Below are 26,687 nucleotides of genomic sequence, written 5' to 3' on the forward strand. Positions count from 1 at the left end.
GAGCCGGGGCGCGCGCTGGCGGGCGGCGTCGCGGCTGCGAAGAACGTCTGTAAAAGGCGAACAGGTGCTTCGCGTCAGGACAGCGAAAGCAGGCAGAGCTAGAGTATAACGTCATACTGAGGTCTTAGTAGCGCGAACGATGGATCCGCAAGTCTCAGGGTAACCAGAAAACCCAGGTGCCAGCACCAGGCGTCGCGGCGGCCCCCGCAGCCGGCGCCCCAGCCAGCCCGTCCCCGCGCCTTGAGCCGGCTCCTCGACGCCTCCAGCTGCTTGTGGCTCCTGAACCCGTGCTTCCCTAGCTCCCTGGCCTCCGCCTCCTTCGCCTTCTCCTGCTGCTTGCGCGCCCTGCCCTCCTCCTTTCGCCGCCGCTCCTCTTCTTTGTCCGCCTCGCGCCGCGCCTTCTCCTCGGCCTTGCGCGCGCGCTCGGCCTCGCGCTCGGCCTCCTTCCTGCGAAGTGGGTTGCGTGCGTGTGCAAGCAAGACAGCGTGCGGTGCATGTGAGAGAGGGCAGTGATCGGAGGGGGTTCCAGGACGCGCGAATGGAGCACCCAAAGCAAGACGTACGTGCAAGCTTGCGTTGCGTTGCAGCATGAGATTGGGACGGCGTCCGACAGTGCGAGGCCTGACAAGGGCCACCGGCGCGGGTTGAGAAGATTCACCTGGCGCGCTCCGCCTCCTTCTCCAACTTGGCTGCCGACTTTGCGGCCGACTTGCGCACGGACGCGGGCTGCGAGGCCGGCCGCTGTGAAGGTGCGGCGGGCGTGGCGGCCTGCGTGCTCATTGCGTCGCGGGCGCGGCGCGAGGGCAGGAGGGCGGCGCGTCAGGGCGGGCGCGCTGCAGCGCGTTGGCAGTGCAAAGACTCCTGATGCATCTCCATCTCGATGCACCAGCCACTCTTCTTAGAGCCCGCGTCCGCCAGTCAAACCCAAGTTAGTCTCCTCGCCCACCTCTGTCAATTGGGCGTCCTCCTCCATTGCCTCTGGGCCAGCAGCACCCCCGTCCGCCTCGGCACCAGACCCCGCCTCCTGCGCCACCGCCACCGCGGGCGCCACCGCCGCCGCGGCAGCCGCCACCTTGATCTGCCGCTTCCCGCCGCCGGCAGCCTTCCCAGCCGCGCCCTCGAGCGCCGCGCCCAGCTGCTCCCGGGCCGCCGCCAGGCCCGGGAGCTTCCGCAGCCGCGCGGCCGCGCGCGCTACCTTGCCCTCCAGCGCCTTGCCGGCGCCGTGCACTGACGCGGCTTCTACGAACGCTGCTGCCGCGCGCAGGCGGTCCTGCAGCGCCTTGCGGTGCTTGCGGTGGGGGTCCGCCGCGGCGCGCGCGGCCTTGGGTATGTGGCGGAGGTCCCGCAACTCCCAGCACCAGCAGTGCTCGGCCGCGGCGTCCTCGGCGGCGTCGAGGTTTGCCAGCGTGGCTGCGCGGCATGGGCGGCAGGGGCGCGCACGAGGGGTTGACGTGTGAGGCTGGCTGCTGACAGTGGAACAGGGGAACATCCGGCATAGCTGCACGCGACCAGGCTGGCGGGCTACCTCCGCAAGCCACCGTGTCCATGCAGCCCATGACGAATGGGTCGGCCGGCACCAGATCGCAAGTGCCGGCGCAAGAGCGCTGGCTGCGCGCGCCGCGCGTCCCTGGAGCGTAAGGCTCGGGGCCGCCCTGCTTACCGTCCTTAAGGCCGTACGACTTGCGCACGGCCAACTCCTGGACCAGGTTTCGCACCATCAGCGGCGTGACCGCCGCCGAGGCCGCAGCCGCGCCGCCGCCGCCGTCCCCGTCGGCTGCCGCCGCCGCGCGCGCCGAGTTGAGCGCTTCGCATACGCAGGCCGCCAGGGCGGTGAGGCCCTCGCTGCGCCCTTCCACCAGGACTGCCACCTGCAGTCCGACGCACGGTCGGCACAAGGGGATGGGCACCCAAGAATGCATCAGCAGAATGCGATAACCCGCCGACTGGGCGTGCCTGCCAACTTGGCGATTGCGCTGCCGGTCGCACAAAACCCCCGTACCGACCCACGGCGATCCAGCACAGCGAGGTCGTGGGCGCGCCGCGCGCCGTTCGCCATGCATCGCCGGCCCCTGCGCGCGCCTGACCTCGTTCTTGATGTCGGCCTGCAAGGCCTTGCCGCCCTTCGAGCTGGGCGCCTGCTGCTCGGCGGCCGCCCGCAGGTCGAGACGCTTAGCGAGCTCCAGCTCCAGCAGGGGTATTTCCTGGGAGAGGGGAGCAAGCGGGTCTGTCGCCGTGCGTACAAGGGTACAGCAGGCTTGCCTGCCTGGTGCGGCGGGGTATGGTGCTGGCGCGAGCTGGTTGGCACAAGCTGGTTGCAAGCAAGCGCATTGGGACTGAGAAGGTGAGTGAGACGCATGAAGGGCGGCAAGGCAAGCGAGGCGATTGGGGGAGGGAGCGCGAAAAAGCGTATTACAGGTTGGCGTCGCGAACGCGCACCTGCTCGCACTGCGCCTGCAGCGCTGCTTTTTCATCTGCAGACAGCGCTGGCGGTGCCTCTGCTGCTCCCTTGCCGCTCTTGCCAGTCTTAGTCGTGCTGGCGACGGCCGCCTGCGAAGCAAGGGGCTCGGGCGCCGCCAATGCGTCTGCAGCGGCCAGCGCCCCAGCTGCCATTGCCACAGGCGCCGCCACGTCACCACCCTTCTTTTGGGCGGCCGCAGGCTTGGCTGATTCCTGTGGCATCTCTGCTTGCTGCCCATCCATGTCCTGTCCCTGCTGCTGCTGCTGCTGCTGCTGCTGCTGCTGCTGCTGCTGCTGCTGCTGGTCTTGCTGCTCCTCCCGCTGCCCTTCCCCGGGCGAGCCGTCATCCAGGAGGTCGATCACCATGGGCTCGCCGCCCGCATCGCCACTGGCTGCTTCGGAGCCTGCACAAGCCTTTTTATCCGTATGCCGCTCAGCATGCTCACAGCCCAGCTTGCCCGCAGCTGGGCCGTCCTGCTTGGCGACATGGGGCGTTTGCAGCATCAGCAAGGCGTGCACAGCGTCGTTTGTATTGTGGCATGCCATGCAGGCCAGTCGGCATGCACTTCGCGACATACATGGCTACCATGCTGCATACGTTCCAAGCCGCGGCATTGCCAGGGTCAGGCCCCGCTTCACCTGCGCGTGCTCCGCAACGATTTGATCCATGGCCACAGCACGGGTGTCCCTGCAGCTGAACGGGTCATCCGGGGCCGACTTGCTGACGTGCGGCTTACTTCCAACGCCCTGGGTGCTGCGCTTGGCCGCTGCAGAGGAGAAGAGGGCTCGAATGTCTGTATCCTTTCCCATGCCTGGCTGAGGCACCTATCGCCGGCAGAGGACTAACATTGATATCATAAGCACGTTTTATCAGAGCAGCATCGCGCTGGAGGCCCTTCGGCTCAGATCAGAAGTAGAGTTCAAAGCTGGAAGGATGCAGGTGGCCCTACTTGGTTACTTTAAGCGTGCAAAGTACATGTTTTATTCACTGTCTCTATACCTCTGTGATGCATAGCGTTTTGATGGGCGTCTTTTGATCTGTGATGGCGGGAAAAAGCCGCCCACAGGCCACAAGGCCACAGCACAAGCAGCATTGTGAGTTACAGACAAGTTCAGGTACCTATGGGCCTGAAAATCGACATGCTATAAGAATGATTCATATTCAGGTCCCTGCCATGTAGCAACGGCCTTTTGTCGATCGCTGCTCAGCAATGGGCAATGCCAGGGTTGGCGTGGTGAAAGTAAGCGGCCTGCGACCATCAAGCACACTCAGAAACTGATGCAGGGTCTGTTTATCGGAACCTGATGCATCTGCGCAGCAATACTTCATCTGAGGCAGTCGGATAGGGACACACTGCGGACCCGTTGCGCCGGCGGCGGCACAGCACTTCACACGGTGAATCCAAAAACTGCAAGGCAACAGGCGCAGCAAACAGCGTATGGTTGGCACCACCGCAGATTGACCTACATTGTTCTGTCACAAGCCCTAGGTAACTGGGCGGATTGGCTCTTGCCCTTGTGGTGGCTCACCCTTTGGTCGCCCTTAAACTGCACGGGCTCTCATGGGTCCAAACACCGCAGGTGTGGGTGCAAGTGAGCTTGTACCGCAAGAACGTCATCTACAAAAAGATCTGCAGGCCTCATCACATTATAGTGGATCACGATGCATGCGTGCTCTTCCAGGAACACCTGCAGCGGCTTCCCCACCCTTCTCTGCCGGCACACTTGGGGTGACGCCTTCCCTTCCAGCGTTCCCTGGCAAAGGCTTGTTGTTGCCGTTGAAACTCCTAAATTATGTATGTACCTTACCGTCTTGATGCGTAACCGAATCACTCTGGTTCGCGGTGGCCACTGCCGGCCGCACTCACTCGCGACTCCGACGACGAGTGTCGTTCGGTCGAAGCAACCGAAGTGCATGGGCAGTCGTAAACGTGGTAGAGGCTTCAAAATCAAATATTGACTAGGTCAAGCACATCAACAGCAAGGCATCAGCGGTCACCGTCAGGAGACAGCAGCAGCGCTTCGTGACGCTCCTGTTGGCTGGCGCACCCGTGCTACGGTGCACGCAGCACTGGCAGAGCCCACACGGCGCAGGCCTGCAGACTTGGAGTCGCAGCCTGCAGATGAGGGAGATGCCAGGGTGCCGATGGTGGCGCCTGGTCGTGGTGGCGCTGCTATTCACTGCGCCAGGGACACAAGGTGAGTGATTGCTGCTGTGAATTCCCGCAATGCTCACAAAGCACACACTGTGCAGCTCAGGAGGAAAGCGACAACAATATCAGATGTATTTTGTCACAATATATACCCTCCATCCCCGCAAGGCTTCCAGGCTGCTTGTGCCACACCTCGCAACTCACTGGATGCGCGCACCCCCAACCCCTTGTGCAGCCGCACGCATCAGCGGGCAGCAGCAGCAGCAGCAGCAGCAGCAGCAGCAGCAGCAGCAGTGGGACAGCAGCAGCAGCAGTGGGCTCGCAGACTTCAGAGGTGACGGCAGCGCCGGGCGCAGGCGGGTGCTGAGCAGCAGGGATGAGCCCACCCACGCGCGGCGGCGGCTGTTGGCGGCGCTCGGTGCTGGCCAGCCTCAAAACATGCTGGTAACATTCACAGTCAGCAATCAGCCCTCACAGGCACCAGCAGCGGCAATGCAAGCGGCAGGGGCGCTGGCAGCGGCAGGGGCTAGCCTAGGAAGCGAGGGGCGGGGCCCGTCACAGGCGCGCTTGGACGCGATCAAAGCCGTCAAAGCGGTCGTATTAGGCGCTGCCGCTCTTGGCGCCCCTGCAAACGGCTCCGCGGCGCTCAGGCCGCAGAGCGACGCCGCCGCAGCGCCCCCGGACGTCTCCGTCACGTCGGACTACCCCATGATGGCGGTTACGCTGGTGACTGTGCGCTCCAAAGTGGGCCTCGCGGCGCTCGAGGCCAACCCCAATGTGGCCGACGTCTTTGAAGACGACGTCGTCACCCTGCAGGACGCCCAGAGCCAGGCGCTGATCAACCAGCCCGAGGCAGCCGCCCTCGGCTACTTGGGGGCGGGCTGCAGCATGGCGATGGTAGACACAGGTGAGGGCTGGGAGGCCTACGTGCGCTGCGGGGCTGCCGGCGTGACGTGCACCGCGGGTGCCGCCCCTTATCAGCGCCCCTCCGCCCCGCACGCGTTTGCGGGCCTTTTGACCATATGGTACAAATCAGGCAGGCGGTGTATGGATGAGGGTGGGGAATCGTGGGTACTGCGACTAAAAGACACCCTGATGTACCCTCATTCGCAGGCCTCAATTACCTGTACCCCGATTTCGGGCCGTGCACCGCCGTCAACACGCCACCCGGCACGTGCCGTGTGGTGTACATGCATGACTTCAATGCCCAGGGGGATGACGGCGAGACAGACGACAGGACACGGCATGGCACGTGCACATCCGCCATCGCCGCTGCGGTGCGCAACTCAGGGACACCCCGCCCCAGGGCACTGCGCTGGCAGCTGTTAAGCAGGGCCCCGCCATGCGACTGCAAAAGACTCACATGCACACATGCAGGAACACACACGCGCCTCACATTGTGTCTGCTGTGTGACTCACACAGCAGAACGTCACATGTCAGTTGACACGCCATCCAATCACAGCGTTCAAACCCCCCACGCCCCACTTTCGGCGCGCTCAGGTCGCCCCAGGCGCCAAGTTGCTCGGCCTCGACATCTTTGGCGTCAACCCCAAGACGGGCGACATCGAGGCGAACACGTCCGACTACATCGGGGCCATCAACTGGGCGATCGCCAACAAGGATGCCTACAACATATGTGTGATCTCAATGTCCTTCGGCGGCGCTAAGTCTTTCTCCAAGCCCTGCGGCACGCTGCCGGACGCGATCGCCATCCAGGCGGCGCGCGACGCCGGCATCGTCTCCGTCGTCTCGTCGGGCAACCAGCGCTTTAAGAAGGGGCTTTCCCAGCCGGCCTGCGCCCCCGCGGCCGTGAGCGTCGGCGCGGTGTACACCTCCTCTGGCGGCTCTGGCGGCGGCGGCAACTGCTTCGACAGGGGCCCGCTCGCCGCCGACCAGGTCACTTGCTACAGCAACAGCGCGTCGTATCTCACGATGCTCGCGCCCGGGGATTACGTGACCGCGATCGGCATCACGCAGTCCGGGACCAGCTTCGCCGCGCCCCATGTGTCGGGGGCCGTCGCCGTGCTCAAGGCGGCGGCGGCGTGGGCGACGCCCGATGACATCCAGTCGGCGCTTACTAAAGCAGGCAAGCCCGTTTTCGACAAAGCCAACAAGATCACCAAGCCTCGGCTGGACCTTCTGAGATCTCTCAACATCCTCCTGGATGGCGCCCTGCTGACCATCAACGGCGGGGCCGTCGGCACCAACCTCCGCGCCGTGTCGCTCAGCCCTGTGCTGCTGCGGAGCGCCCCCGCGGGGGCCACGTGGTGCGCCAGCGACACGAACGCCAGCCCCAACGACTGCTGCGCGACGGCCGCGTTCACAGGCGGCAACCTCACGGCCACCCTGGCCAGCCCCGGCGACGGCAACAAGACCGTAAACTTCTTCCTGCGCGGCGGGGACGGCTGCGGCGCCCCGCTGATTGCGAAGGCGCAGGCGTCGATCTTGCTGGAAGCGACGCCGCCCTCCAATGTCAACATCACAGTGGTCCAGGGCGCCACCTATATCGACGGCGTCGGGTACCTGACGACTAACAAGGTCCAGGTCCAGATCACCGCCGAGGACGCCGGCGGCGTGACGCAGATGTGCATCAGCTACAGCGCGAGCGCCAAGGCGCTGACCAAGTGCAAGTGGGAGCCGTTCTCGCCGGCGCCGGTGGCGCTGAAGCTCAAGACGTTCCAGGGCAGGCACGTGCTGCGCGTCACGGTGCGCGACACGTTCGGCAACGAGGCGTCGGCGGAGCAGCAGCTCGTGCGGGACACGGTCAAGCCGAAGATGAGGGGCAAGCTGCAGGGCGTGGCCGGCGGAGGCGGCAACATCTCGTTGTCTTGGACCGCGGCGGAGGATGCGGTGGGCGTCGCGGCGTACATCCTAGTGTACCGCCCCGCGAAGCTCGCGCCGCCCTCTCAGTGCTCGACGGCCCCGCCGGTGAACGGCCCCTGGCCGCCGGCCGTCATCCCTGTGCCGCTGGCGCCTGGGCCTGGGGTCTTGTCCGCGGACGTGGGGGGGCTGATGACAGGGACTTACTACTCATTCCGTCTGTGCGCGCGCGACGCCGCGGGCAACGTCGCCTCAGGGCTCACGTGGGGCCAGCAGCTCGCGTGAGCGGCTCAGCCTCCTGGTAGCATGTCGCGCGTTGCTGCGACGTCGTTGTATAGAAAGCATCCGTTGCGGATGGCCCTTGCTTTTTATGCCTACCGGCGGTGGTCTACTGATCAGGCACTGCCTTGCCCTGCGCGCCAATAAACGCTCCCAGGCGTCCATTGATCCTGGCCGCGATTATTTATTCATCTCTCAGCGCGATTGGGTTCACTTGCTGTGCTGCACTGGTAATAAGGTTGACCTCCTTTGTACAGGTGGCCGTGTGGGTGTTGGCAGCAACCACGCTGAGTGCTAACGCAATGGGATGGCGTCGACAATGCGCCAACGCCCCCAGCGGGGTGTGCCGGCACGCTAGCGCCAGGCAGCACATGTCGGGCCATTTTGTCCCCAAACCCTGGAGTCAAGCTTACCGTATCGAGGCAAGCTGATGCTGGTGTAGCAAAAGAGGATGCCTGGCTTTTGCTGGTCAGGCCTGATTGTCGCCACGCCCCCAGGTGGCTGGCAGGTGCATTGACCTGCGGGTGGCTGGGCACCGATGAACTGATGAACCAAAGCGCCCATCACTAGGAAGCGGTGCTGACGGTGCCTTTGGCAGTTATCTTTTCAACGCGTCGACCGCTGTTGCTCGTTCCTCGGACGACCTCTCAAAAGCAACGTCCCTTCACGGGTGCAGAGTCTCCTTCGGCTGTGGGCTTCCGCCACCGCATGGTGACGATTGAAGTGTTTAGAGTTTCTTCAATTAAAATTCTCGCTCGGCGAGGCCTAACTTCGCCGGTCACCAGTGAACTGCAGCAGGGTGATAGTGCCGCAGCCCAAGCGCACGGTGGCAAAAGGCGGCAGCGGTTGCGAGCGCCGCTGGCGCCTGCACCGGCGCATGGCTTGCGTGGCGCATGGACGTGTGCGGCGACTGGCGGGGCTGGGGCTGCTTCTTGTGATGGCTGCCACTGTGCCCGGTGAGCATCCTCGCCTTCATGGTGACCATGGCAACTGTGACTCGCAGCCGACATCCCTGCAGATGACTCCAAAACGGTCGCTGGTGGGGAAAAGTCTGTGTGGCTTGGTGTATGTATCTGCTGTGTGCGTTGGGGTGCTTGCTTCCAGCCTCTGCACCCCGCTTCTGGTGCCTGAACAGGTGCAACTGCTGCTGTCACTGAGACCAACCAGCAGCAGCGGCGGCAGCAGGACCAGGAGCAGCAGCAGCAGCAGCAGCAGCCGCAGGCGCAGCAGGAGCAGCCGCAGCAGCAGCCGCAGGGCAGTGGTGCAGGAGGCAGAAGCAACGAATTTGCAAACAACAACGGCCACTTGCGGGTTGACGCCCATAGTGAGCCGCTGGCCGTCCACAGCCCCGCAGCCCAAGCCCGCTCTGCGAGGCGCCGCATGCTTGAGGCGCTGGCCGCGGGTGCTCACCACAACCTCCTGGTCACGTTCAATGTCGACAGCCAAGCGCAGCAGTCGCAGGCGCCCGCGGCAGGCGCGCCGGCGGGCGCGAGGGCCCCGGCCACTGCTGCGCGCCTGAGCGCATTTGCCAGCGCCAAGGCGGCTGTTTTTGGGTCTAGGGCTCTCGGGGTCGCGCCTGCCGCCGCAGGGGGAGGTGCGCAGCGCGCCGCGCCGCCGGATGCGTTCATCAGGGCAGACTACGATATGCTGCCCGTTGTGCTGGCCACGGTCACCAGCCAAGCGGGCCTGCGGGCGCTGGAAGCCGACGCCCGCGTGGCGGGCGTGTTCCCAGACTTTCTTGTGGAGCCGTCAGACGTATTCAGCAGCCCGCTCATCAATCAGCCAGCGGTGGTGGCCCAGAACATCACCGGCGCGGGCTGCGCAATCGCCGTCGTCGATACAGGTTGGCGGGACGCGTGTGCGGGCTGGCCGGACGGGGCTGGGAAAGCAGGGGGTAGTGAGAACAGCAGGGGCAGCGAATTGTGCATGTGTGTAGAGGGGAGAGAGAGCGGCGAGGATAGCACAGTGGCTTCATCACACGAGTTGATGTATGGGGCCTACCTAGCAGCCAATGTCGAGTTTTGCCTTGTGCTGGGCAGCACAGCGGCTGATTATTATGGGGCGCGCCCGCGTGTGCTGCGGCATCGAACGCCGGGCCTGCCATGCTGCATGGGGCTGGGCGCCCTGAGGGTTGGTGCCCTACTGCTGCGAGGGTTTAACGGGCAGAGCACCACGGCAGCACCATGGAACACGCGCTGCTGCTGCCTCGCCCCGTCCCGCGAGCAGGCCTGGACTACACTCAGCCCATCTTCGGCCCCTGCACGGCTGTCGGCAAGCCTGCTGGCACCTGCCGCGTGGTGTATGCACAGGATATCACCGCTGCAGGCGATGATGGGATGCTGGACGACTACACCAGGCATGGCACGTTTGTTGCAGCCGTTGCAGCCGAGGTGCGGGCCTGGTTGCGGGTCCCCTGTTGATTCCGAATGTGTGCATGCGCGTGGCTCGTCTGTATGAGGGGGCAGGGGCGGGTTGCGTGCGTGCGCGCAAGCACGCGCGATTGCGCTGTGAATATAAGAGTGCGTCCATTCACGGTTGCAAGTGCCCGTGTGTGTCTAAGCGTGTGAGCATCTGTGCGTGAGCAGCTGCAAGACATCCACACACAATGACAACCCTGACCCCTCACTTAACCCTTTCGCCCCACTCCTCGCGGCCCTTGCTCCACCCATTTACCCCAACCAGATCGCGCCTGGCGCCAGCCTGATCGGCCTGGACGTGTTCTACCCCAACCCCAAGACCGGCGCGCCGGCCGCCAACATATCCGACGTGATCGGCGCCGTCAACTGGGCGATCGCCAACAAAGACACCTACAAGATCTGCGCAATCAACCTCTCGCTGGGCACCAACAAGGCCGTGTCCAAGCCCTGCGGGCAGCAGCCCGCGGCGGTCGCTATCCAGGCGGCGCGCGACGTCGGCATCGTAACCGCGGTCGCCTCCGGCAACGAGAAGTTCAAGCGCGGCCTGGTGCTACCGGCGTGCGCGCCCGCGGCGGTCAGCGTGGGCGCGGTGTACGTCGCGAAGTTTGGGTCCTCTGGCTGCAGCAAGGACGCCCCCGTTTTGCCGGACAAGGTCACCTGCTACAGCAACAGCGCGTCGTACCTCACGATGCTCGCGCCTGGGGACTCCATCTTCGCGGCGGGCTCGACGGTTTCGGGCACGAGCTTTGCCGCGCCGCACGTGGCCGCCGCGGTCGCGGCGCTGAGGCAGGCGGCGCCGGGGCTGGCGGCGGACGACATGGTGGGGGCGCTGACAAAAGGCGGCAAGCCGATCCTCGACAAAGCCAACAAGATCACCAAGCCTCGGCTGGACATGCTCAGGTCGCTCCAGATCATCCAGAACGGCGCCCTGCTGACCATCAACGGCGGCGCAAATGGCACAAACTCCCGCGCTTTGTCGCTGAGCCCGGTGCTGCTGCGGAGCGCCCCCGCCGGGGCCACCTATTGCGCCAGCGATACGAGCGCCAGCCCTGACGACTGCTGCGCGACGGCGTCTTTTACGGCGGGCAACCTCACGGCCACCCTGGCCAGCCCCGGGGACGGCAACAAAACCGTAAACTTCTTCCTTCGAGGCGGGGACGGCTGCGGCGCCCCGCTGATTGCAAAGGCGCAGGCGTCGATCTTGCTGGATGCGACAGCAGTGTCGCTGACAGTCTCAATCACCGCGGGCGTAACCGTGACCAACGGCCTCCTCGTCATCACGGACCCCAAGAGCCAGATCCAGATCCAGATCACCGCCAGCGATGCAAACGGCCTCGGACAGATGTGCATCACCCAGAGCGCGAGCGCCAAGGCGCTGACCAAGTGCAAGTGGGAGGCGTTCTCGTCGGCGCCGTTGACGGTGGCCCTGAAGGGATTCCAGGGCAACCATACTTTGCGCGTCGCCGTCAGGGACGCGTTTGGCAACGAGGCAACCTGGCAGCAGATCCTGATCCGTGACACGCGCGCGCCGGCGCTCAAACAGTTCAAGGGCGTGCAGAGCGGCCCCACTTCTTTCGAACTGTCGTGGGCGCCGGGGAGCGACGCCGTGTCAGGCGTCGCGTTTTTCACTTTGGTGTACCAAGCCGGCTCCACCGCGCCGGCGGCGCGGTGCCCCGGCGGCACGGCCGTCCCCTTGGCGCAGGGGCCCGGCGTGCTGTCTGCGACCGTGGCGGGCCTGGCGGCCGGCGGCACGTATTCGTTCCGCCTTTGTGCGCAGGACGCCGCGGGCAACGTGGCCAACGGGGCTGTCTGGCGGGGCAAGCTCAAATAATTGCGGCCCCCAGCCGCGACCAGGGGCGCTCGCATATTGTGCAGGTGCTCCACTGCATGATTCGCTGGTCACATTCTGCCTGTCTGAAGTTGGTTGCACTCGCACATCTGATCATGCTGCGGTGTATTGTTTTCTGTTGCCACAGGGTTCAGTGAGACTGCAAACGCGCCAGCTGGGGCTGGCCATAGTGTGCGCTGCGCATCCCCAACACCTGGGGGCGACACATGCCCGGCGTTGTGCCCCGTTCACATGCGGAACCGCTGCGTCCGTGCCTGCATGTCGCGTGACAGGCAGGCGGCACAAAATGCAGGCGGCTGCATAAGAGCATTGTGTTGAAGCATTATCCACTTTTGACATCTAGGATACAGCAGAGCACTTGTACTTGGCCTTTTTCGTTATCTTGGGAGTTTGACAACTTTTTGGTCAAGGCGCCGACAGCAACAGCACGGTCAGGTGTGGTGTGCTGCCCGCGGCAGTTACTCTGCCCATTTCCAGCTTTCTGGAGGCCAACAGACCACTGCGACTTGTTCCTTTTGCAGGAATTCTTCCTCCTCTGCCACCCTGCCTTCGGGTTCCTACCACACCAACCAGCTTGCACGTTGTTCTTATCAAGGCGTTTTCTTTCGAGCTGCCTCCTTACGCTGCTGCAGCTGACTGCAACTGGCCGACTGGCTGCGTGAGACAAGGTTGCTCATTGTATCGAGAGGTAACAACATGATTTCAACAGCAGTAAGAGCACCAACCCCGTCAAAGCAACTGCATTTGGGCAAAATACGACACAGTAATCAGCGAACAACAAACAAGTTTCAAATCTCAGAAACGATGGTGTTGACCTCTTCAGTGTCTAGGCCACTGCTGCGCAAGCACCGAAAAGCCACGTGCATACCCGCAGCAATTGGGTAGCAACCTCTTTAGCGGCTTTGCAGGCCGCGTGCCGTACGCGGCAGCAATGCCGACGCAACAGTGCCAGCTCGCCTGGCCTCCCCATTAGTCAAGCTGCGCCATGCCACAAAGCCGACCGGCGCCAAGCAGCGGCGTCGGCGTCGGCGGCGTCAGCGGGTGCACGGCCGCCCCCACCGGGGCGTCAGCTGCCCCGCCGCGGCAGGGGCACGAAGCAGGTGCGCTCCAGCTCTTCTAAAGACTCTGCGTAGTAGCCCAGCTCAAACGCCCGCGCCAGGCGGCCTGAGGCCGGGCAAGTGTGTGTGTGTGTGTGTGTGTGTGTGTGTGTGTGTGTGTGTGTGTGTGTGTGTGTGTGTGTGTGGTTGGGCGGCGTCAGAGGGGCGCTCGTGCGGCAAGGGAGCGTGGGGCGCCCAGGGCTGATGTGGCAACGCGGGACCATGGAAGGGCTGCCTGTGACTTTGCGCCAGCCGGGTAGACGGCCGGTCTGTCCAGGCAGGGCTGCTCTGCGCACAGTCAGCATATGGAGACGAACCGAAGCACACGCTGCTCAAGCAGCCGCCGCGCACAGCCACCAAACAACGCCGCGGCCCAGGCCCCCGGCCGGCACACCTCCCCAGTCGCCCTCGGCCGCTGTGGCGGCGTCCTCTTCGTCCTCGCCCTCGCCCTCGCAGGGGGGCAGGCAGACGCTGCGCAGGTCGTCGCGCACTGTGCCGCTGATGGGGCAGACCAGCAGCCCGCTCGTGCGCTCCAGGACGTGCTCCCTGCAGGATGGTGCCGGCCCACGCACGCATTTGGATGTGGATAGAAGCAGGCAAGGAAACACCCATCAGGCTGTTCCAAGTTCTTGCTGACACGAGAGATGGTGTGCATACAAGGCAATTGACAAGTGGACAGAAACGCAGCCGCATGGAAACGGCCTGGACCATTGCTGGCGAAAACAACCCAGTGCCAAAGCGCTGGTGATGCAACACATACTGCGGCCCCCGCAGGTTCTTGGTGTGCCTTGCTCACGTGCAGGTACTGTCGCACACGTGCACATCGCCGGTCGCCTCACAGCAGTAAACGTCACCGGCGCCCGCGACGCGGCACCATCGGTGCACCCCCGCGAGGTTGCCTCCCTGCTGCTGTGACGCCTGCTGCTGCTGCTGCTGCTGCTGCTGCTGCTGCCGCTGCTGTGGCAAGGCCAGCAACGGCGCGTGTGGCGGAGCCGGGTGCCGCTGCCTGGGCGGCTGGGGCCTCATCGCGAGTGTGGGGCTGCGTTGAGCAGCGGCGGCCCGCCGCGGCAAGCACTGTGCCCCGGCCGCTGATGCTGCTGGGTGCCTCGCCTGCGCGCTGCCTGTGCGGACGCCAGCCCGGCGGCCCTGTGGCAACCCTGCCCCGGATTTCAGCGGCGCAGGCGACCTTGCCTCGCCCACTGCTGCAGCTGGGCCGCCGGGCGCGAGGCCTTGACCAGCGGCCGCCTGCTCGCGCCCCGCGTCTGCCCCGGCGCCCGGCGCCGGCGCCGGCGCGCCGCTGCCGGCCCCCACGCGCGACAGGGGTGCAAAGCCGCGCGCCGCGCGCCACGCCTCGACCCGCCGCGCCACGTCATCTGTCACCTGCCGGGGCCCACGATAAGGACGCGCTGGGGCTCACGGCATAGCACACAGCGACCAAGCGACGAGGCCCGCCATTCCCCTAAGAATATGTCGCCGCCGCCCAGGGTGTTGCGGGCCCCGCACATGCGCCCTCTAACAGCCTGATGAGCAAGCGTGCAGGTCCACCCCAAAACCCCGCACGCTAACCACACAACCCCAAATCCCCACCTCCATCGGATCGTCCACGTGCGCCCGCCCCAGCGCCCGCTGCCGCTTCGCCAGCTGTGCCTCGACAAACGCATCCGCCGCCGCTGCCGCCGCGAGGCCGCCGCCGCCTGCGCTGCCCTCCCCGTCGCCGCCGCTGCCGCCGCCCGCCCCGAGGGCGCGCGCCCGCGCCTCCGCCAGCTCAGCGAGGTCCCGCTCCACATAGCGCGCCTGGTGATGAGACCGATAACGAGGGTGGGTCGTGATCGAGATTCAGACGGACGGGCGAGCCAGGGTGGGCAGTCAAGCAGGCGGGTTTTGCAGGGCTTGCGGCTCCAACTGTGTGCAAAAATGCCCGGCAATGGCTGCAGGGGTGTGGGCGCGGCAGGTGCGGCAGGTGAGGCAGGTAAGGGAGTTGCAGCCGCCCTGGCGCACCTTCCAGGTCTTGGGCGGCAGCTGCTGCGGCCCGCGCGGCTTGCCCCACCGTGCGCAGAACAGGCGCCGCCACAGCGTCGGCTCGTCGCTGAGCGAGCGCAGCAGCGTGGAGGACCGAGCGGCGGCCGCCAGGTCCTGGGCTGATAGGAAGCTGAGCAGGCGCACGAGCAGCTGCAAGGGCAGCGCCTGCAAGGGACAGGCGCCGCTGCCGGGTGCCTGGGCGGCCGGCGACGGGACCTGGGGCACCGGCGACGGAGCGGCAGTTCGCACTGCGGCAAGCGGCGTTGCCACAGGCGGTGCTAACGCTGCATCTGGGTCGCACGAGTGCCGCTGCGTCTGAATGCACTGAGGTTGATGCTGCATGTGCTGCGGCTCTAGGTGCGATCGCAGGTCATGCTGCGATCGCTGCTGCTGCTGCTGTGCTGTACTGCGCGCGCGCTTCTTTGAGGGCGGCCGCCGCCGTCGCGGCGAGCCCTCGCGTTCCATGACTCCGTGTGCATAGTTTAGCTCGTAGCTATAGCTGAAACCGCTGCTGCGGTCTGAGAGCGGGCTCGGCTGGGGGGACGTTTCAAGCTCTAATGCCTCGTTGAGTTCAGCATCGTCCCAATGTTGCACCGCCATTGCTATACTCCTCACGGCTACCCCTGCTAGGGGTGATCTGGTAGGCTGGTGCACTGGAGCGCATATCATGCACTGTGCAGCCGCATCCACACTGTGCTGTTGTGGTTTGTGAATCTCACTTATGCAGGCTGGTATGCACAGGTTGCCACAGGCAGTACGCGCAGCCGCCCACCCACCCAGTTCCCTGCCACGCATGGCTGGTGACATAGGTGATGGAGCTGGTGCCTCGCGTGGCAGCGAGGGAGGTGTGGCGCCCCTATGCCAACCCTTGCATCGGCGGCTACTCTCCAGGTGATGTGATACACCGCTATTGTTGCCTTGCTTCGATGCTGAGCTTGATTTATGGAGGCTTTCAGGTGGCGCGATCCAGTCATGGCCGCACCATCCCAGAAGAGCTGTGCCATGGCCTAGGAGTTGCACTGATTGTATCGATTAATCATCCACCACCCGCATCAGCAGCACCAGTGACAAGTACGGCGCTGTTCAGAGCATCTAGGATGCCAGTCAAATAACATGTATCGTGCCTCCGCCAGTCTGCCCGAAACAAAACCCGCCCCAAACTCTCATGACCCTCGTGGATGTGGAACCACTCTCACCCCTCAGGTCGGAGGCACCCCTTAAAGCGTGCGGCTTGCACGTCACATGCGGTGCTCACGGTTGCCCGCCCCCGCGCACCAGCGACCTCCCCTCAGAACCACACACCAATCAAATCTGGAAGTTTAGCCCGAGGTAGAAGACGTACATTGCAGTTAGGCTGGGCACTAGTAAATACCCCACGCAAGCGCGGGATGCGCGCACACACCCTCCAGCTGCCACCATTCAAACCGAGCCGCGGTCACCGTGCCCACTGCTGCTGTTCTAAGTACTCTTCGTCCTCCGCCGCCCCGCCCTCGACGTCCCCCTCGCGCTCAACCTCGCCGCAACCGCTGTAGGCGGCGCCCTCATCGCCGTCTTGCAGGATTCCTGCCTGGGCAAACTGCCCGCTGCCACCGCCGTCATCGCCGCCGCCACCGCCGCCGCCCCGGCCCCCGTCGCTTCCGCGACTCCCGCTGCTGCGCCGGCTGCCGGTGCGCTGCGCGGGGCGCGCTGCCTCTGCTGCTCTCGGCGCCGCCGCTGGTGCTGCGCGTGCTGTGCGGCCGGTGGCGCATCCGTCGGCATCGGTTGACCGCTTGGACTGCAAATACAGGGCATTCACAGCAGGTTGAGATGGCACCAGTGTGTGTTGCTTCAAATCGTTGCTGCATATTTGCAGCTTTTCAAAACGTTTCCCTTCAAACGCCGTGAAGCCTGCTCACGAACACGGACACACACATTCACACAAACACACACACACACAATCACACAATTACACGCTCGAACTCAACACCAGGCACTTGGACGCGCATGCACACACAGAGGAAGCTCATACGCTTTTATCGCAAGCAGGACAGCCAACCGCACCCCGCCGCGGCCGCGCCGCGCCTCACTTTGGAGCGCTCCATCTCCCGCCATATCGCCTCCACCGCCTGCGAGTCCGCCTCGTGCTGTCGCTGCAGCCTCTCGAGCCGCAGCACGCTGGCGCTTGCCGGCCCGCTGACCTGCGGGTGCAGCAGAGTGTTGCCGCCGGGTGCGACGCCGACATGCGTCCGGAACGGGATGACGGGTGCATGCCAACCTGTGACCCTTGCGAACAGCATAGCAGACCTGCCACACGCCCAGCTGATCAGCCAACGCCCAAAACGAGAGCGACTGCCCGACTCGCGAGATTTTGGGGCCAAGCCCCTCACAATGCGCACCTCTACGCCGCCCATCACCACCGCAGTCGCCACCGGCCCCGCTCCCACCGCCGCTGGGCTGTGCGGCTTCTTGCGCGCCGGCTCCGGCCGGGGCACGCTCGCTTTTGCATACTCGACCGCCCGCTCCCGCGCGCTCTGTTCCTTGCCCGCCACGCCGCCGCCGCCGCCGCCGAGCCCCACGCTGCCCATGCTGCCGGCGCTGCCGCCGCCGCCGCTCCTCGCGGGGCCCCTGCCGGCGCTGCCGATCGACGCCGCCGACGAGAGGCGCTGCTGGTTGGTGGCGTTGATTTGGCGGGACAGCTGCTTGATGCGCTCGCTGTTCTCGCGCTGTGGGGCGGGGCAAGGCGGGCAGATGTTCAGGGATTGAGCCCACAGACAATGAGAGCTCTCCTGCCATGGGGTTGGGCAGCCGCCCCCACCCCTTGAAAGGCCGCCCCGCCGCGCCGGCCGCTGGCCATGGCGCCGAGCCGACGCCCCTCGGCTCCTGCGCCCCCTGCGGCCCCCCGCGGCGACGTCGAGCCCTCCGGCGCCCCGCTCGGCCGGGCCCGCGCACCTTAGCCTGCAGCTCGGCGTTCTCGTTTTCGGGCCCCAGGCGCCCCAGCTGCCAGTACCCGGGGGCCTGCTTCACGTCGTATGCCCGCTCCTCGTAATCGCGCATCCCATATGGCCTGGGTGAGGCAAGGCGAGCGGGTGGAGTTGGATTCGGTGAGGTGGCATGGGGTGGGGGTGTGGGGTGGGCAGTGGAGTGGGTCATGTGGGACGGGGGAGGGTAGCAACGTGTGGGTTTGGGCGAGGCAGGGCGGGCTGGTGGGAGGGAATGCAACCGAGGCCCAGGTGCTGTGCGATAGGGCCTGCGCATCTGCTGGTGGGCGATTGACCCCCACCGCCTCGGCGTCGCAGGAAGACTCGACGGTGCATACATCAATTGGAGGCCCGCCCTCTCACTTGTCAGAGGCACCATCCTGGTCGTTGGCCCCCCATTTCTGTCGCCTGCACACTTCCCAACCAACCCAGCCGCCGCCCACCTGTACTGAACCGGCCGAGGCTTCTTGCTGTAGGCAAGCTCGTCAGGCACCGCCGCCCCGCCGCCGACGCCGCCGATGACGCCGCCGCCGCCGCCACCAAGTACGCCCCCACCGCCGAGGCCACTGCCGAGCAGCGTGCCCAGCTGCTGCGCCAGCGCGGGGTCCGCCACGCCTGTGGCCTGCAGCTGCTCTGCTAGTGCGGCTGCACAGGCGGGTACACGGGCACAGCAAGACGCCGCTGGACATGAGGTTTGCATGCAGTCAAAACCGCAGGAAACTTGCAACTGCCCCGCAAAACTTGCTCACTTTCAAACACCATGCGGGCCGCGCGCTTCACGTCGCGTCGTCGCCAGATCATGCGCACCTATGTGCTTCTTTTTGGACGCTGGGGGCAGCCCCTCGGCCGCCGCCACTTGCTGCTGGATCAACATCTGCTGCTGCCACGCCACCATCGCAGCCTGCTCTGGCGTGAAGCCATAGGCCCCGCCGGGGCCGTCCCGCGCAGCCGTGGGGCGCTCATTGGTGCTGGTGGCGGCCAGGGACGACCTGTGGGGCCGGCTGGGGTTGTTGGGGCCAAGCAAGGAAACAGGCTAGGGGCGCACGCACGCGGTGTGCCTCCATGAATGCATGGCAGACGGGCTGCATGCGGATGCTGCTGTACCCATACTGCCGGGCCCATGTTGCCACATGTCACAAAATACTGATGATGTTTTGTACCGCCCCAAGTTGGACGTCCCAGCGGAGCCTCACGTGTATGCGTCGCTGTTTATAAACGCGTACAGCAGCTGCAGCACCTCGCTGGCCGCGTCGCCGTCGGCGCTCATGACTGCCTCGATCTGTTTTGACTCCACGGGGATGCTGCGCTTCTGCGGGCGTGGTGTGACAATCGCGCAAAAGTGTGCTGTCGTGGTGGCGCACACCCGGCTGCTCGAGCGTTCCGTTCGCACCGGCGCTCCTGCGCACCTTGAACAGCTTCTCCAGGACCACCCAGTTGGCGCGCTTGAGCTCGGTGCTGGTTACATTTTCGAAGGAGTGCATCTCGATGTCGCTGGGGTAGTAGCGCGACAGCACCTCGGCGAACAGGAAGCCATTTGCAAAGTCTCTGCATCACGGTCGGACCAGTGGTAAGTGACGCGAGAGGCGAGAAAGATACATTCACGCTCACCGTAAATATGCAAACATAGAGATGGTCCTGTGTTGATCTGCCCCAGCCCGAGCAACCAGATGTGCCAGCCCGGACCCACCTTTTGACGTTGCGCACGGGATATGACAGGTCTAGGCTAAGAAGCCATTTGAGGACCTCCCTGGGGAGGTTGGTCAGCGTGGCCATCACACCACGCTCTGATGTACGCTGCACGTGTGTTGTGCTGTTGTCGAATTTGATGCTTTGAGGTGCGCGTGGTTTGTTGAGAGAAATCTCAGCTCTTGTTCACATTTTTGAGATTCAGTGCTGCAGTGGCATTATCATTTCTCTCTTGTGTATGATTGTTGGTGAGTTGACCGGTTTGACCAGATTGTTCAGAGCCATTTTGATGAGCAGCCGGCTCCGTGGTGTGCCCAGAGTAGACACCCGTTGCCGCAAAGTCAAATTATTACAGATTCAGCGCAGATGGAAAGTACTGGGCCAGTGCTTGTTGGTCAAATTTTCCAATGCCAGATGCATTTGAAAGTGCACGGATAGCAAGTCAGAAGCAACAACCTGCAAAGACCCTGCTTGTCTTGCCCCCAATGCCTTTCCAATGTTTGATTGGGCTCATGGATTGGTATGAGGTGCACAACGACAAGGTTTCACACGCGTGCAAGAGGCACTGCGGCGTCAGCGGCTGACGCCGCAGTTCCCATGGCTGACTGCTCAGGTCGCGGGAGAGGCAGATGGGACGGGCTGCAAGGCCTTCTTGAGCATTGCCTGGGCCTTGGCAGCGCTGGGAGATGCCTCGCCGCGCTCCAGGTCCAGGTAAGTCAGCGACAGCCTCACATTGTGCTGCATGACGGCAAGGCAGGGGGACCGACAGCAGATGTATAATAGTCAGTGAGCTGCAGCGGCGCCAGCTGAAACAACTCCAAACCACTGAACCACCACATGCCCCAAGTAAGCACATCACTTTTGGAATAGAGACATGGCGTCAACGATGTTGATGCGTTGAGATGAGCCACGTTTGCTGATGCCGGGCAGCAAGTGCATTTATGACGGCCAGTGCCGGCCTCACCCCAGCAAAGTTGATGGACATGCCGTCCACCACCTCATCCAGAACTTGCAGGCCCAGCGTCATCCTTGGGGGGGAGTGCCAGCAGCGTCGGAAAGGAATGAAGCGGCCATTGTGCGTACGACCAGCGGGCGGGCGGGGATGTGGGGGGCCGCTGAGCGCCTTCAAGCCTCTGTTGGTATTTTGCCCTCGGCGACTTCAGACGGACCTTGGCTTGTCCCTCCCGTTACCACGCCGCTCTGCTCCCTTCAGCCCCTACATGTTGAAGTAGATGATGCGCTCAACCTCATCGGGAAGCCACCAGATGTTGACTTCCTGCCGGCACGTGTGCGGTTGAAGGTGTGGGCACAAATTTCGAGGCAAGGGCTGGCCTGAGCCGGCGGGTGGTTGAGGGTCTGCCCTGGCACGGCTGTCGAAGTTCCCTGCCCATTGAGGAATGTCAGCTGCATTTGCCAAATAGGGACACAAGCACCTTGTTGGCCAGCATCTGGTCCACCATCCCCAGGATCACGGCCTTGTTGATGCCCTGCACAAGGTGGGGGGCGGCTTGCGTGTGGTGGGCATGCGCACAGGCGCCATTAGGAGGCCAAGGCTTCTCAGGCACGGCCAGGCAAGACACGGAACACTTTCCAACCCCCCAGAGTGGCGCCCTTTCTACCTTTGTGAAGCGCAGCCGCATGCCTGGGACGGGGACGCGCAGCGTGGCATGACGTTGGTGGTGCATGCTTCCACCATCCTGGTGCATGAACCCTAGCATCACAAAACCCCACCTGTACGCACATGAGCACGACCCACGTACTCGCGGCGACACGCGCCTTCACCCACATTGAAGCGCAGCGACGCGCAGGTGCGGGCGCAAAATGGAGTCGTCCACGAGCGCCATACATCCCCGCATGCTCACCCTTGTAAGCCAAAGGCTCCAACTTGACCATCAGCTGCTGCAGCTCCTCCACCTGCACGGTGAAGTTGAGTGCAGGTTTTTGCGCCACACGGAGATGTGCTTGGGCAAGCGCTTTGTATAAGAGGCAGTCAACCTGCGCGTCGCTGCTGCACAAGCAGTCTGCTACCAACTGTGCAGCCCTCATTCCCACCACACCTTCTCCCGCAGCTGCCGGTTCTCAATGCTTGTGCGGTTGGGGTCAAAGTCTTTCCGCAGCGTGTCTGTGGCGATCTGTGCATTGCCCAAGGGAAAGGCGGGCAATGTGAGTTGCGCAGCAGCAGGCCCAAAAGGCAGGGTGGTGCTCGAGTATGCATGAAGTCACTGTGGCGCATAAATCAACAAAATTATGAGAGTTCCAAGATCTCTCTGTTGATGACGGCTTCACGGGCAGGACCCTCAAAATGCACCGTCGTTTGACATACGTGCTTGGGGGACCTACAGCTGCTTACTATGCTGGTGCCGAGTCAGTGACCATATGCAGCCACCACAAGCAAGATCGAGCCACGCACCTTTGATACAAAGAGGCCCAAGAGGATGCCGGCGGCGATGACGCCCAACAGGGCCCACCACGGCCACCAGCCAACAGCCTGCCACCACGTCACCGCCGCTCCGCCAACCTTGGCTGCCACTCCCGCAGCCGCGGCTCCCAGGCCTGCGGCCTGCACAGTTCGCCGCCGCGCCTGAGGCATGCTACCAGCAATAGATGGTGTCAGGAAGGCCTTGCGTGTCGCCGGCATGGCCGGCATGGCTGGCAAGACCGCGCTGACTGCGACCGCAGCACGCCGCTGCCAAGGGCGGGGTGGTGCGGACGACCGCGGTGCCTGCCATGCACGTGCCATCATCGATGTGGGGCCAATGAGGCTGACCGAGGAGCTCTTAGCGCGCTGCATCCTCGTCTTGCTCGACACTGCGAGCGCGACGACAAATTGTTCGCTTTACGACGACGGTGCACCGGCGCGCGTGCCGTATATGTCGTTATATGAGGTCTGAGAGGTACGGTTGTCAGCTTTGTCGGAGCTTCAAGTCACTGTCACCCGTGCGACCAGGTGGCACCCTTCAGACACCAGTCACCGAACGCCTTCCAAAACACAAAAACGCATGAGGTGGGACAAAACACGTAAAGTATGTGATTGTAGCTTCAAGCGCAGCCGGTAAACGCGTGCTTGACGAGGACCCGAGTACTGCGCTGTCGCGCAAAATCCGCTGTGACTCAGCGACGGGCAGCGTTCTCACAGATCTCCCAAAACCGTCAATATATCAGAGAATATAAGGTGCCATTGTACAACTTTTGCTACCTCGACGGTGATCTTGGTTCTTGGAGGACAACGTGAGGTCCACGGCGCTGAACCGTGCTGGAAGGATGCATCAATGGGTTTGGAAGCTTCACGAAGCGTGTCCCCGCCAGCTCCCGCCTGCGCATGTTCGTGCGGCGCCCGACCTGCGGATGCGCCACCGCTGCAGCTGCTGGCTCCTTTACCATTAAGCCCCTATCCTGCAAGAGGACCGCATCGACCGCGCCCTTACCACTCCACAGGCGCCTCCCTGGGCTTCGCAGCCAGCCAGCCCGCCTGCCGCAGAGCCGCACCAGCGTACGCAGCAATGTCGCGCGTGCAGGAGCTGCACTCTGAGGACGAGTGGGCGACGGCGCTGCAGCAGAGCAAGGGGTTCGGCGGCAAGGCGGTGGTGGTCGATTTTAGCGCCACATGGTGGGATGGCTCTGGGGCAGTTCGATGGGGCGAGGATGCGCGGCGCAGCGGCATATGTGCAGGCACGGCTGTGAACGTTTGTGCGTGTGTCGGCAGGCCAACCTAGTTGGGGTCAGTAGCAGAGGCAGGTTGAGTTTGATGGGACTCGTCTCCATTGGATGCGCAGTCGGCGCTTTTTATGATGCGCCAATGCCGCGGTGGCTTTGCTTTTGTGCCATCTGCCTCGCTCGCACTTCACGCATCGCTATGCCCAAAATGCGACGACGCAAGGTGCGGCCCATGCCAGGCCATCGGGCCGGTGTTTGAGAAGCTTTCCACAGAGTTCACTACAGTGAAGTTCGTCAAGGTATGGAGCAGCGACGCTTTTAGCAGCTCTTCTGTGGCATTGCTGCATGGGTTTCTTGCTGCTATTCCAATCAGGAAGCAGCAGCGGAAGAAGCAGCACCCGGTCCTGCCAGGCAGCACCGTGCTTTGGCTGGCTTGCAGCATGTGAATGCAGGCAGCAATGAACGCAAATGCCATCTTTGCAGCTTGTTGTGTACTATGCATCGTCTGGTCGCGCTTTGTGATCCTCCTCTGTTTACAGTATTGCTGCGCATCGTGGTGCACAAATTCTACGCCAGGTGGATGTGGACGAGCTGCAGGAGGTGGCGGGCAACTGCGGCGTGCGCGCCATGCCCACCTTCCAGGCGAGCAACAACTGACTTCTCCCCTTTCAGACCACTCCGCCGCACCCCGCGACGGAGCAACGTTCCTGCCGCAGTCCAACAGCGTCCTCCAACGCCGCTAATCCGTGCCTGCGCCCTTGCGCCGGCGGAATGAATACATACGGCGGCACGAACGTTGGCGATACCTTCCAAGTGTCGGCTGTGCATAGATCACCAATGCCCTCTTCCTCACCCCGTTTTCAGGCATACTTCAATGGCGAGAAAGTAGATGAGGTGGGTGCTGGTGAGGTCGCTTTGGGGTGTGGTAAGCAAAAGCACGAGCTACTCAACCCCTGTAGTCTGATGCGCTGCCCAACAGTGGGTGTGCGTTTGCGCGCTGTGTTCAAGGGGCTGCTGACCATGCTTTTCTAGGTCCGACTGGGACCCATTTGGTACTCTTTAGTCTGCCTGCAATGGCTCGTTGACGTCACACTCTCCATCCTGTCTCAGCTTTGCACTTGCACCCCACCGATTGTTTACTTGCAGCTGGTGGGCGCTGACCCCTCGAAGCTCAAGGCCATGATCAGCAAGTGCGCTTCTAGAGCTGGCTTGGGTGGCTGACGGGAGACGTGGACCAGGGGGCAGGGGTCTCAGCCACATGCACTGGGTGTTGCACGACAGAAGTGAGCGCGGTGTGGGACACGCATGGCGGGCTGGAACACGCGCAGGCGGAATCGCGCCCCGCAAGCTGACATGCGTGCCACCTCGGCGCCCCGAATCTGCAGGGTGGCCGCCATGCAGGGCGCTCAGGGCACGGGCCAGAAGGTTGGCGGCGCCGGCACCAGCGAGCCGCCTGCGGCTGGCGACGACCTGCGCGCCCGCATGGCCGCGGCGGCCGAGGCGCGGTTCAAGGCGCAGCAGGGCGGAGCGAAGTGAGGGGCCGGCCCTGCGACGTGTGGTTCCACACGCAGCTCGCTGGCAGCGTGGCGCGAGAGCTTGTTGTTGCTGAGGCGAGCGGTGAGGCCTAGGTAGGCGAGCTGCGCCTCATAGTTGGGGGGCTGGCCAGTGGGGCTGAATGGAGAGCCGTGTTGGGCCAGACGCTTTGGTTTAAATTTGACTGGTCACAAGAAGCCCTAGCGGTGATTGAGATGATTGTAAGACCCTCTTCAAGTTCGATTGCTGGCGCGGTCGTGCAAGGGAAAGATCTGGGCTCATCTATGGGATTTGCTGCAAGCAGCCCGCTGCTTAATTGGTCACCCCAAGAGCGACAACAGAAGCGGTGGTGGTCTCTGTTCGTAGTACAATCTGTGTTTGCAGAGTTGCAGTGCCATGTGTGATTTTATTTGATCGGCGACTTGGGCCAAGGGGCGATCTTGTGTAGCATTGACCATGCGGCCTCAGCAGGTGCTCGAGGCGCGTCCAGTGCGGGCTGCAGATCAAGGGCGCACAGCCGTGCAGGCTGTTCAGCTAGAGTCTTGCACTTGGATTCGTGCAGCCTGGATGCTGAACAGTGCCTACCCCCTCTCATCCCGAGGGTCAGCGCCGGGCAACCATGCGGCGAAGCTTCGCGCCCCTGGCCAGCTTCAGCGAAACGCAAGAAATGGGCTCGCCTCCCCCTTGTTTCGGTCACTTTGCGCCAACAACGTGAAGCCAACCCTTCACAATGGCCTCCACCATGAAGATGCGCGCTGCTGCTCCCGCCAGGTGAGCTCGCTGATCTACGGGCCCGCCAGCGTGGTTTCGGGGCCCTGCCTGCGCAGCCTGGCGAGTTCAAGAGGCAACCTTGCCTTTCTACACAAACTCACGCCTGCCCCATTGGCAAATGCGCACGCAGGGCCTTCTCGGTGAGAGCAGTGCTGTGCGACGCTGGAGCCGCGATCGGGGCGTGCATTGCCTCCTGGGTGGTTTCGAAGGCTATTTGACGTTGTCAATTTGCCGTCGGAACCACTGGGCAGTTGCGCGGCGCAGCCTGGGGCCAAACGCCCCGGGAGGAGTCAGCGATCGCAAGCCCCGCTGCACCCGCTGTGGCCCCTGTGCCCCTCCTCTCACCTGATAATTCGCATGATTACCTACTTCCTCTCCTTACGCGCAGGCCCGCGGCGCCAGGCGCTCCCTGGTCGTCAAGGCCGCGGAGAAGCGGATCGTCATTGGCCTTGCTGCGGACTCTGGTGCGCAGGCACAGCGCATTGGGAGGGGCCGGCGTGGGTACAGACCTATGCAGCGGACCGTGGCGGAATGCCTGGCGCACGCCTCCCAGCTCGCCGTTTTTGCGCTTGTCCCTGACGCGATGTGCGACGCCGCCTGTGCTGAACAGGCTGCGGCAAGTCCACCTTCATGCGCCGCGTGACGGGCATCTTCGGCGGTACTCCCAAGCCCCCGGCTGGTGAGGGAGCAGCATCACGGGAAATGGAGTTATGTGCGGACGCAGCCGCTCAGCCAGCAGCACTGGTTAACTCGGATATCATCCGTCTAGGCGCCAGGCGTGCATCGGCCAGACCGCACTGTTGAACGGTCAGCGGGCAGCCACCCACGACCAGGGCGCCTCGAGCGCGGCCCTCTAAACACAGCAGGCAGCGAACACAGCCCGTCATCTGGCACGGCACCCCTGCAGCCATGCGCATGCCTACAACACGCGCCTGCAGTGCGCACCCACCACTGCCGCCCCAGATCCAGCTGGCCGCGCACAGCTGCCTGGCCT

The 26,687-nt window shown here is 63.8% G+C and overlaps 10 protein-coding genes across 10 annotated transcripts in view; 5 read left to right on the forward strand and 5 right to left on the reverse strand.

Annotated features, from left to right (window-relative positions):
- The window catches only part of MNEG_2409 (hypothetical protein), a gene marked incomplete at both ends in the record, with an annotated part of 7,100 nt that extends 4,139 nt beyond the window's left edge, over positions 1 to 2,961 (reverse strand). Inside the window, 6 exons of the mRNA XM_014049105.1 lie at positions 259 to 447; positions 659 to 768; positions 947 to 1,410; positions 1,661 to 1,868; positions 2,085 to 2,201; positions 2,437 to 2,961. Of these exons, the coding sequence (XP_013904559.1) occupies positions 259 to 447; positions 659 to 768; positions 947 to 1,410; positions 1,661 to 1,868; positions 2,085 to 2,201; positions 2,437 to 2,961 (1,613 nt within the window). The remainder of the gene's footprint in view (positions 1 to 258; positions 448 to 658; positions 769 to 946; positions 1,411 to 1,660; positions 1,869 to 2,084; positions 2,202 to 2,436) is intronic.
- Positions 2,962 to 4,603: 1,642 nt separating this feature from the next.
- On the forward strand, positions 4,604 to 7,716 carry MNEG_2410 (peptidase S8/S53 subtilisin kexin sedolisin; the record flags this gene model as incomplete). The annotated part of the gene is made up of 4 exons (XM_014049106.1): positions 4,604 to 4,656; positions 5,261 to 5,517; positions 5,724 to 5,887; positions 6,112 to 7,716. The coding sequence occupies 4 exons, from the start codon at positions 4,604 to 4,606 to the stop codon at positions 7,714 to 7,716; spliced, it is 2,079 nt and encodes a 692-aa protein (XP_013904560.1).
- Positions 7,717 to 9,354: 1,638 nt separating this feature from the next.
- On the forward strand, positions 9,355 to 11,958 carry MNEG_2411 (peptidase S8/S53 subtilisin kexin sedolisin; the record flags this gene model as incomplete). The annotated part of the gene is made up of 3 exons (XM_014049107.1): positions 9,355 to 9,553; positions 9,937 to 10,100; positions 10,393 to 11,958. 3 exons carry the CDS (start codon positions 9,355 to 9,357, stop codon positions 11,956 to 11,958), a joined length of 1,929 nt encoding a protein of 642 aa, XP_013904561.1.
- Positions 11,959 to 13,042: 1,084 nt separating this feature from the next.
- MNEG_2412 (hypothetical protein) lies at positions 13,043 to 15,692 on the reverse strand (the record flags this gene model as incomplete). Its single annotated transcript, XM_014049108.1, has 6 exons — positions 13,043 to 13,140; positions 13,468 to 13,619; positions 13,870 to 14,030; positions 14,274 to 14,453; positions 14,661 to 14,867; positions 15,072 to 15,692. 6 exons carry the CDS (start codon positions 15,690 to 15,692, stop codon positions 13,043 to 13,045), a joined length of 1,419 nt encoding a protein of 472 aa, XP_013904562.1.
- Positions 15,693 to 16,527: 835 nt separating this feature from the next.
- On the reverse strand, positions 16,528 to 19,674 carry MNEG_2413 (hypothetical protein; the record flags this gene model as incomplete). The annotated part of the gene is made up of 9 exons (XM_014049109.1): positions 16,528 to 16,866; positions 17,159 to 17,269; positions 17,468 to 17,794; positions 18,021 to 18,135; positions 18,493 to 18,694; positions 18,857 to 19,038; positions 19,243 to 19,358; positions 19,456 to 19,594; positions 19,658 to 19,674. 9 exons carry the CDS (start codon positions 19,672 to 19,674, stop codon positions 16,528 to 16,530), a joined length of 1,548 nt encoding a protein of 515 aa, XP_013904563.1.
- Positions 19,675 to 20,344: 670 nt separating this feature from the next.
- MNEG_2414 (hypothetical protein) lies at positions 20,345 to 20,762 on the reverse strand (the record flags this gene model as incomplete). Its single annotated transcript, XM_014049110.1, has 2 exons — positions 20,345 to 20,473; positions 20,700 to 20,762. 2 exons carry the CDS (start codon positions 20,760 to 20,762, stop codon positions 20,345 to 20,347), a joined length of 192 nt encoding a protein of 63 aa, XP_013904564.1.
- A 189-nt stretch (positions 20,763 to 20,951) lies between these two features.
- MNEG_2415 (hypothetical protein) lies at positions 20,952 to 22,382 on the reverse strand (the record flags this gene model as incomplete). The annotated part of the gene is made up of 6 exons (XM_014049111.1): positions 20,952 to 21,011; positions 21,169 to 21,222; positions 21,355 to 21,377; positions 21,598 to 21,649; positions 21,793 to 21,867; positions 22,146 to 22,382. The coding sequence occupies 6 exons, from the start codon at positions 22,380 to 22,382 to the stop codon at positions 20,952 to 20,954; spliced, it is 501 nt and encodes a 166-aa protein (XP_013904565.1).
- Positions 22,383 to 23,235: 853 nt separating this feature from the next.
- On the forward strand, positions 23,236 to 24,046 carry MNEG_2416 (Thioredoxin; the record flags this gene model as incomplete). The annotated part of the gene is made up of 3 exons (XM_014049112.1): positions 23,236 to 23,342; positions 23,613 to 23,688; positions 23,966 to 24,046. 3 exons carry the CDS (start codon positions 23,236 to 23,238, stop codon positions 24,044 to 24,046), a joined length of 264 nt encoding a protein of 87 aa, XP_013904566.1.
- Positions 24,047 to 24,226: 180 nt separating this feature from the next.
- MNEG_2417 (hypothetical protein) lies at positions 24,227 to 24,925 on the forward strand (the record flags this gene model as incomplete). The annotated part of the gene is made up of 3 exons (XM_014049113.1): positions 24,227 to 24,283; positions 24,536 to 24,579; positions 24,775 to 24,925. 3 exons carry the CDS (start codon positions 24,227 to 24,229, stop codon positions 24,923 to 24,925), a joined length of 252 nt encoding a protein of 83 aa, XP_013904567.1.
- Positions 24,926 to 25,652: 727 nt separating this feature from the next.
- MNEG_2418 (phosphoribulokinase) overlaps positions 25,653 to 26,687 on the forward strand; it is a gene marked incomplete at both ends in the record, with an annotated part of 2,517 nt that continues 1,482 nt past the window's right edge. Inside the window, 4 exons of the mRNA XM_014049114.1 lie at positions 25,653 to 25,693; positions 25,824 to 25,833; positions 26,082 to 26,157; positions 26,304 to 26,372. Of these exons, the coding sequence (XP_013904568.1) occupies positions 25,653 to 25,693; positions 25,824 to 25,833; positions 26,082 to 26,157; positions 26,304 to 26,372 (196 nt within the window). The remainder of the gene's footprint in view (positions 25,694 to 25,823; positions 25,834 to 26,081; positions 26,158 to 26,303; positions 26,373 to 26,687) is intronic.

This window comes from Monoraphidium neglectum, assembly GCF_000611645.1.
Source record: "Monoraphidium neglectum strain SAG 48.87 unplaced genomic scaffold scaffold00273, whole genome shotgun sequence".
Taxonomy (NCBI): Eukaryota; Viridiplantae; Chlorophyta; class Chlorophyceae; order Sphaeropleales; family Selenastraceae; genus Monoraphidium; species Monoraphidium neglectum.